The sequence below is a fragment of the Piliocolobus tephrosceles genome, chromosome 16 (assembly GCF_002776525.5).
Source record: "Piliocolobus tephrosceles isolate RC106 chromosome 16, ASM277652v3, whole genome shotgun sequence".
Taxonomy (NCBI): domain Eukaryota; kingdom Metazoa; phylum Chordata; class Mammalia; order Primates; family Cercopithecidae; genus Piliocolobus; species Piliocolobus tephrosceles.
Window position 1 is genome coordinate 53996845 of NC_045449.1, and position 9155 is coordinate 54005999.

Consider the following 9155-nt stretch of genomic DNA (forward strand, 5'->3'; position numbering starts at 1 on the left):
CAGAGCAGCATTCCTCTGAAGGAAGCATTCTGAGGACTGGGGCTGCCAGAGACACAGGCTGCTTCTGGAGGTAGTAGGGGACCCTTGCTGGAGGTGACCGAGCAGAGTCTACTCCCTGTTAGGGAAGCCACAGCCCTGTGGTGGGCGCTGAACTGCAGCATCCTTCAGGCCCCTTCAAACTCTAGAACTCTCTGCAGACCCCACGCAGTGCTGAGCTAGAGATGCCTCCTCTCCTGGCAGAGCCTCAGCTGGGTTCTGACCAGCTCCTGGGACCAGGTGCAGTCACGCCCTCCACATCCTCTGGCCTTCAAGGAGTTACAGCAGCGCCTGCCGCTCCTACCCTCCTCCTTGCTCCCGTGCGTGGAGGCCCAGCAAGACCCGGATGCAGCTCCTAAGCAGGGGCCTGACCACAGAGCCAAAGGCTCTTGGGCCGCATCCTAGAGACAAGAAGTGGCCTTCCCACCCCAGGCCAGAGGAGGAGCCAAGAGGGACCTGGCTGTCAAGCTCCAGGCTGCCCAGCCCCCTGGCACTTCCTTACCGGGTTCACCCCTTGTCTCCAGTTCCCTCCCCTGTCCACAAGCAGGTGGCAGTCCTGCCACTCTTGCCCCAAGCTGACCACGTCTTGGATGGGCAGGGCCTCTAAGAAGGAAAGAGAAAAGGAAGTATGAGCCCCAACTTCCAAGAGGCTCCCTGCTCTGAGCCCCAGCTCGCGCAGCTCCTAACAGGGCTTGGGGTAGAGGTCCACGGGGCACCCCTTGACCCCAGCGTCCCCTACCTGTGCCCGCAAGGCTCGACTCTGCCTCCTAGTCACTTTGGCGATCATGTCCACCATCCTGGCCCCTCCGAGCTGCCGGGACAGAGCCCTGGGAAGGTTTTGGGGGTGGAGCCCAGGGGGCACTACCCCAGTGCTGGCACAGGGCAACAAGGAAACAAGAAGTTGCCTCGAGATGGCAGGAGGCTGAGACTCCAGCCCATTTCCTGTCAGGGCTGCGGAAGTGTTGCTTGTGTTGGGGCGGGTCGGGTGGAGGGGCCTTAGGTTGGGGGTATTTTTATGCTTCTAGAAACACCGCTGGCTGCCCCACTCAGTGCTCTAATGATCAGTGAGCCGCATCCCAGGCCCAGACATAGCCATGGTGTGGGCTGCACAGGGGAAGATCACGGCCAGACCCAGGCACAGCACAAACTGCACAGAGAGAATCACAGCTGAGCCTGTGGGGGAGGGGCGCACTGCACAGACAGGGCGGGCAGAGTGGGTGCTGAGTGCTGGGGGCCTGGGCTGGCCTGGAGTGGCTCCTGGGGCGGAAACAGGACAATGAGTGGTTGTCCACTCCCTCTAGGCCCAGGGAGGGCGTCATGGGAAAGAGGAAGCGTGTGGGGGGAGGGGAAGGGTTCCCAAAGAGGAAGGGGTCTGGGCAGATGTGATATCACAGAGAGCTGGCGTCTGGACTGTGCCAGCCCCGAGGAGGACAGGAAGAATTCTGACCACACCACTATCTGCCCGCCTGACCACCTGGGTCTGTCTCCTCCAGACTCAGTCACCAAGATGCACGTGCCCTCCCCTGCCTGCATGCCCACGTGGGCCCACTCCCACTTGCGTGTCCACATACATGTACAAGTATGCCCGTGCCTGTCCCTCACCCTCTTCCCTAAGGACCCAGAGAAGAGGGCCAGGCACCAGCTTCTTCCAGGAGGAGGACTAGATCTTCCCCCCGGCCTCTCTTCCCTTCACCCCGTCGTGTGCGGTGTTAGACCCCGGCCGCAGGCCCTGAGTGAGAAGTTGCAGCCCCTCCTCTGAGCCCATAGGCCCATCTTGTCTTCCCTCCTCCCTTAGAAGTGCTTCCTCTCCAGGCTTAAGGGTCAGGCAGCACTAAGCCCACCAGGCCACCCCTGCTGAAGGCCACCTCCCTTCCAGGTCAGGCTCTGACCCCCGCCCTCCCACTCTAGGCCCATTCTTCCTCCTCCGGCCCCCACCCTGGCTCTGTTTTTCTCCCCTGCCGTGTCCCTCAGCCCCTCCTCTCCTGTACCCATTGTGGGCTGGGGACAAGGACCCCAAGCAGAGCCAGGGGAATTTACAGAGGCTCTTCCCGTCTCTGGGACCTGGTTGAATGTGGGGCATGAGACACTTGGAGAGATCACACTAGGAGTAAGACTGGGCCCCATGCTCTGCTCTGCCCGCAAAAACTCTCATACCAGTGTTCCATTCCGTGTGCCTGACTCAGAAGCCCAGACCCCAGGGGTAGACTAATCCCCTCCTCCCTACCAGGGCAGAGGGCAGCAGGAATCACAGAAGGTTGGAGGCCTCAGGCTTATCACACACCTGACCCATCTCTCTGTCCCCCCCCGAGGCTAGGGATGCGGACTCACACACACATACACACACATACCACACACACACGGGTGCGTGCATATGACAGGTCACCAAGGGATATGCAACCAGGTCCCAGAGACGGGAAGAGCCTCTGTAAATTCCGGAGAGGCCAGAAACTCTGAGCCACCAGGGCGGAGCTGGGTGGGGAGGGGAGAGAGGAGGACAGGTGTGGAACTCAGGCCCTCAGCACTGCCCTGCAGGTAGAATGGGGGGCAGGGACTCCCTGTGTCCAGGGCCAGGAGTGTCAGTGTCAGGGCTGGGACTGCAGAACGGGCAGCCAGCAACTCACCTGGCATCTCACCTGCTTCTCTTCCCCAGTAGGAAGCTGGGCCCCCACGATGGGGGTCTCCCAGGGAGCTCCAGCCCCAAACTATAGGGACTGAACAAACTCACACAGTTCCTGCCTGCTCTTGGCCACAGAAGTTGGCCCTCAGGCCCTGTCTGGGCTTCCCTTCCCCCAGCGAGAGGAGGTGATGACCACAGTGGCTCCCCAGTGGGGTCCGCCTCCCTCCACCACACCCTCATGCCTCTGAGAGGCACAAGGGGGAGGATCAGGAGAGGTTCTAGAACAAACCAGCTGCACAACACCCCTCCTCTCCCTGCTCTGACCTCACTCTTCCCTCCCAAACCCTCATAGGAAGTGCTGGGGCAGGAGCAGGTACACTAGGAAGATACAGTCCTCTGGGGCTAGAGGCAAAATGAACGCCTCCAAACCAGGACTTGGTCCAGGAACTGACTCAGGGGCTGGTGAGGGGACATGGCGTCCTTTGTTGACTCAGTGAGTGTGCTCTGTGCCACCCAGGCCAGGTGGAGGGGGAGCCGGAAAGAATGGTGATCTTTGCCTCAAGGAGCTCAGCCATGTCCACACGACAGGTCCCTCCCCCGAACACATGTTCTCCAGGACAGAAACTGGGTCTCCCCTTAACCATCCTGTCCTGACCCAGAGCTACAGGTCCAGGGGCAGGATCAGGGGAGCTGGGGGTGACCCCACAGGGTCCTGGGCCTCAGGCCTCAGTAGGCTTTGGGGAGCCGTGCCTAGCCCAGCGCTCTGAGATTCTGATGGAAGTGGTTTGGGCTGGGACCTGGGGAAAGTGTTTAATTCGAAGCCTCCTTGGGTGATTTGACTGTGCCTCCCAGGTGAGGCACCACGGCTCAGTATAATCTTTTTTTTTTTCCTTCTTTTTTATAATATGGAGTCTTACTCTGTCATCCAGGCTGGGATGCAGTGGCTCGATCTCAGCTCACTGCAATCTCTGCCTCCCAGGCTCAAGTGATTCTCCTGCCTCAGCTTCCTGAGTAGCTGGGATTACAGGTGCCTGTTACCATGCCCAGCTAAGTTTTGTACTTTTAGTAGATATGGGGTTTCATCGTGTTGGCCAGGCTGGTCTCAAACTCCTGACCTCAAGTGATCCGCCGCCTTGGTCTCCCAAAGTGCTGGGATTACAGACAGGAGCAGCCCAGCTGGCTCAGTGTAATCTTATTGCATGGATGTGTGGGGAGATTCCAAACCTAACAGTTTCAGGTGAGACCTTTTTCTTGGGCTTGGGGCAGAAGCTTCCATTGATTCAAAGGGAAAAAGAGTGGAGCTGGAGTCCAGAGACTTGGGCTCTTGTCTAGAACTCTACTTCAGCTTCCCGACAAGCAGCCGCTTGAATTTCTGGCCTCAGCTTCTTCATCTGTAGAACAGAGCTGTCAACCCTACCGTGTCACAGGGCTGGTTCTGTGAAAGAGCCGAGCGGGCCCTGGGTTTCCACACCCATGGGGATTGGGGGAAAGCAGGCCTGCACTTCTGCTTTTCTGGCTTCGGGTTTCGATTGGGTGCCCTCAGCTGTGGACTCTGTCCCCAGCCTCTGGGTGAACTCATGGGGCTGCCTGCCTGGCCTGCTCCTCCAAGGCAGGGTGGGAGCTGGGGTGGGGCTTCCTCAGGGCTCACACCGCCTGTGCTCTAAGTAAGGTTGGCAGAGACCCAGCAGGGCCGCTGGGGCCAGGAGGGATCAGAAATGGTCCATGAGGGGCCTGGCGTGGTGGCTCAGGCCTGTAATCCCAGCACTTTGGAAGGCTGAGGCAGGAGGATCACTTGAGGTGAGAAGTTTCAGACCAGCCTGGTCAACATAGTGAAACCCCGTCTCTACTAAAAATACAAAAATTAGCTGGGCGTGGTGGCATGCACCTGTAATTCCAGCTACTCAGGAGGCTGAGGCAGGAGAATTGCTTGAACCTGGGAGGCAGAGGTTGCAGTGAACCAGGATCGCACCACTGCACTCCAGCCTGGGTGAGAGAGCAAGACTCTGTCTCAAAAAAAAAAAAAAAAAAAAGAGAAAAAGCAATGGTCCATGAGGGAACCTCCCAGTCAGCGAAGCCTGTAGGGATGAGCCAGGCTAGGGAGGTGGGAAAATGAGACCAAGGAGTGGTCACCTTCTGCCCACCCCCTCAAACGTATCTGTGTTTGCACCCACCATTCCTTCCCCCTCCCACAGTGGAAGGCACAGGGCCCTGCCATCCAAGCCAACGTCCCCAGCCCAGGCCTGAAGGACCCCACAGCCTCCCACTTGCTCGGAAGTGGCCTCACCTCAAATCTCCAACCCTTCCCTTCTGACTGCCTTTGTCCCTTTCTCATTTCAACAAACTCAAGGCCTCACCTTTTTTTTTTTTTTTTTTTTTTTTTTAGACAGCGTCTTCCTCTGTCACCCAGGCTGGAGGGCAGTGGCATGATCATGGTTCACTGCAGCTTTGACTTCTTGGACTCAAGCAATCCTTCTGCTTCAGCCTCCCAAGTAGCTGGCAGTACCGGCCCACACCACCATGCCCAGCTTTTTTTTTTTTTAGAGACAGGGTCTCGCTATGTTGCCTAGGCTGGTCTTGATCTCAAGAAATCCTTGAGATCCTTGGGCTCAAGAAATCCTCCCACCTCAGCCTCCCAAAGTGCTGGGATTACAGGCATGAGCCACTGCACCCAGTTGGTCTCTCCATCTTAAAAAGAAAATGTTGGCCGGGCACAGTGGCTCACGCCTGTAATCCCAGCACTTTGGGAGGCTGAGGCAGGTGGATCGCTTGAGGTCAGAAGTTCAAGACCAGCCTGGCCAACGTGGTGAAACCCCATCTCTACTAAAAATACACACATACACACAAAATAGCCAGGTGTGGTGGCGGGCGCCTGTAGTCCCAGCTGCTTGGGAGGCTGAAGCAGGAGAACCACTTGAACCCCAGAGGTTGCAGTGAGTAGAGATCACACCGTTGCTCTCCAGCCTGGGTGACAGAGAGAGAGTTCATCTCAAAAAAAAAAAAAAAGTTTGTTCCCTGGACCCAGCTCTGCATCCCCTTTTAACAACTAATTCCTTTTTCCTTCCTCCTGTTTGAGCCAACTTCTCTGTCCCCTCACTTAGACAGCCAGCCCACTGCTGGCCTTCCGCCACTTCCTTGATGACAGATCTGGTCCTTCTCTGGCCTGACTTCTCTCCAGTGTTTGCCCTTTAAAATCCTCTCCTTCTTGGGCTTCCTCAGGCCAGGCACCCCGGTTTTCCTTCTTTTTCTCTGCTACTGCTCAGCAATTGGGCCCCAAGCTCCACCTCCTCTGCCACGGCCTCATGCTTGGTGTCTCACCTGGCTTCTCACTCCACTGCCTTGGGAGAGCCCAGCCCCACCGGCTGTAGAGGAACAACTCGCAGCAAAGTGTCCAGGCTCACATATCCCACTGCCATCTGGATGTCCTTTGTACATGTCAAAAGCTGTGTGCCCCAAATCAAATCTGTCCTCTCCCTCCTCCTTCCCCCATCTCAGCACCTGAGTGACATCTACCTCTGTCACTCAAGGTAGAATCATCCTTGCCTCCTGCTGGCTTTGCTTCATCTGACGCTGAGCCCCATTGATCCCACCAGCCTAAGCCTTGCAGACCTGCCTACCAGTTCTCAGGTAACACCAGGGTTAGAGGAAGACGGAAACACTGCTGCAAGGAAGCAGACACCTTGCAGGCAGGGCAATGAGTCAGTGTCCAGGCAGAAGGAAAGGGCGGGGCTCTTCAAGGGAGACTGAAGAGACAGCCAGATGCAAGGCATGGCCTTGGACGGGATCCTGAACCAAACAAACCAGCTGTGAGAGAGATGTTTTGGGATAAGGCAGAAATCTGACGATGGCTTAGGTCATAGATGATACTAAGGAATTATTGTTAGTTTTGTCAGATATACTTATGATAGGGTGTTTATGGAGAAAGACATCACTTTTCAGAGATGCATGCTGAAGTTTTCAGGGGTGAAATATATCTAGAATTTATAATTCATCAGCAATAAATAAATAAAAATAAACATGGCAAATATTGTTTTTTCTCTTTTCTCTCTTCTCTCTTTTTTTTTCTAGTAGAGCAGCTAGCAAGATGCTGGCTCCTTGCCATTGTTAAATCTAGGCAATAGGTAATTGTATTCTTTTTTTTATTTTTTATTTTTTGAGACAGAGTCTAGCTTTGTCACCCAGGCTAGAGTGCAGTGGCGCAATCTCGGCTCACTGCAACCTCTGCCTCCCGGGTTCAAGCAATTCTCTGCCTCTGCCTCCTGAGTAGCTGGGATTACAGGCGCCCACCACCATGCCCAGCTAATTTTTTGTATTTTTAGTAGAGACAGGGCTTCACAATCTTGGCCAGGCTGGTCTCAAACTCCTGACCTTGTGATCCGCCTGCCTCAGCCTCCCAAAGTGCTGGGATTATAGGTGTGAGCCACTAAGCCCAGCCCGTATTCATTTTTTAAAAATATTATTGGCCGGGTGCGGTGGCTCACGCCTGTAATCCCAACACTTTGGGAGGCCGAGGTGGGTGGATCACCTGAGGTCGGGAGTTTCAGACTAGCCTGACCAACACGGATAAACCCCGTCTCTACTAAAAATACAAAAAAATTAGCCGGGTATGGTGGCCCACACTTGTAATCCCAGCTACTCAGGAGACTGGAGAATCGCTTGAACCCAGGAGGTAGAGGTTGCAGTGAGCTGAGATTGAGCCATTGCACTGTAGCCTGGGCAACAAAAGTGAAACTCTGTCTCAAAAAAAAAAAAAAAAAAATTATTTTTGGCTGGGCATGGTGTCTTATGCCTGTAATCCCAGCACTTCGGGAGGCTGAGGCAGACGGATCACCTGATATCAGACATTCAAGACCAGCCTGGCCAACATGGCAAAACCCCTCCTCTATTAAAAATAGAAAAATTAGCAGGGCCTGGTGGCATATGCATGTAATCCCAGCTACTTGGGAGGTTGAGGCGGGAGTATCACTTGAACTCGGGAGGCAGAGGTTGCAATAAGACGAGATTGCGCCATTGCGCTCCAGGCTGGGCAACAGAGCAAGACTTGGTCTCAAAAAACAAAAAAAAACAACAACAACAAAAAAATTATTTTTGTCCAGGCATGGTGGCTCACACCTGTAATCCCAGCACCTTGGGAGGCAGAGGTAGGTGGATCACTTAAGATCAGGAGTTCGAGACCAGCCTGGCCAACATGCTGAAACCCCGTCTGTACTAAAAGTACAAAAATTAGCCAGGTGTGGTGGCACGTGCCTGTAATTCCAGCTACTCGGGAGGCTGAGACATGAGAATCACTTGAACCTGGAAGGTAGAGATTGCAGTGAGCTGAGATTGTGCCACAGCCCTCTAGCCTGAGTGACAGAGCAAGATTCTGTCTCAAAAAAAAAAAAAAAATTATTTTTACTTTTCTTCATGTTGGACATTTTCTTTTATTTAGTTTTAAATTTAAAATGTATTTACTTATTTTTAATATCGAGGCAAGGTCTCACTGTGTTTTTCAGGCTGGTCTTGAACTCCTGAGTTTGAGCAATCCTCCTGCTTTGGCCTCCCAAAGTGCTAGGATTATAGGCATGAGCCACCAGGCCCAGCCTATTTGGACATTTTTATAATAAAAAGTAAAAAAAAAAAAAAAAATTCCCTCAAACTTTTTTACTATTCTCCATCCTCACTGTCGCTACCATATAAGCGTGTGGTCTCGGCTATTTGGGAGGACGGAGTGGGAGGACTGCTTGAGCCCAGGAGGTTGAGGCTGCAGTGAGCCATTATCGCACCACTGCACTCCAGCCTGGGTGACAGAGCAAGACCCTGTCTCAAAAAAGAAAAGAAAAAAAGTTGTTCATTATTTCTCCTCTGGAAACAGACTGCCCTTCAGCTTCCCCTGCTCCCGATGTGTGACAAAGTAGTTCCTCTCGCTTTTAGACACAACTCTGGAGCTGGCATTCTGGGAATAAGGCCACTTCAACATGCCCTGTTCCCCTCTGCTCCCAACTGCGACCTGCTACTGCCTAAGTCAAGCAGAGGCTGGGGCAGTGGGTGGGTGGGACCTGGCTGGCACAGGTGAAAGGCTGTGTCTGAGGTGGAGGCTCCCAGGGGAACCCTGGGGCAGGCTGGCCCATCATGGGACCCCAGGCAGAAGGCAGGGTGGTTCTTGTATCCTTGTGCCCATGAGCTCAGGGGTCCAAACAGGTGGGCCAGGTAGTCTCTACCCGAAAGGCCAGGGCACCAAGGAGATAGGGAGAATTCCTGCTGGTGTTTTGACATCACAGATGTCCCATGCCTAAGGCCCACTGGCAGAGACCACCATCCCTTCTCCACTCTAGGGCCCCCCCACCAAGTGGGGTGCTCCTGCAGCTCGACCCCAGCTCTGGGGAGCAAAGACATATAAACTCACTCTGTGACAGCTCAGCAGGGGGAACAGACAGAACCACCAAACCAGCTGCCGCCACCAGACCCCAGCAGAGCCCGGACCCAGGACGCACTAAACAGGCCACCGCCACCAGACCCCAGCACA

The 9155-nt window shown here is 54.5% G+C and overlaps 1 protein-coding gene across 10 annotated transcripts in view; it reads right to left on the minus strand.

Annotated features, from left to right (window-relative positions):
- The window catches only part of ARHGAP27 (Rho GTPase activating protein 27), a 39668-nt gene that overhangs the window by 15834 nt on the left and 14679 nt on the right, over nt 1-9155 (minus strand). For 2 of the 10 annotated variants that reach the window (XM_023191477.2, XM_023191476.2), the window contains exon 1: nt 776-1753. The exons of the other annotated variants lie outside the window; for them this stretch is intronic. In XM_023191477.2, the coding sequence (XP_023047245.1) occupies nt 776-832 (57 nt within the window). In that variant the 5' untranslated portion in view covers nt 833-1753. Of the gene's footprint in view, nt 1-775; nt 1754-9155 lie in introns of those variants that run through there. 10 annotated transcript variants of the gene reach the window in all.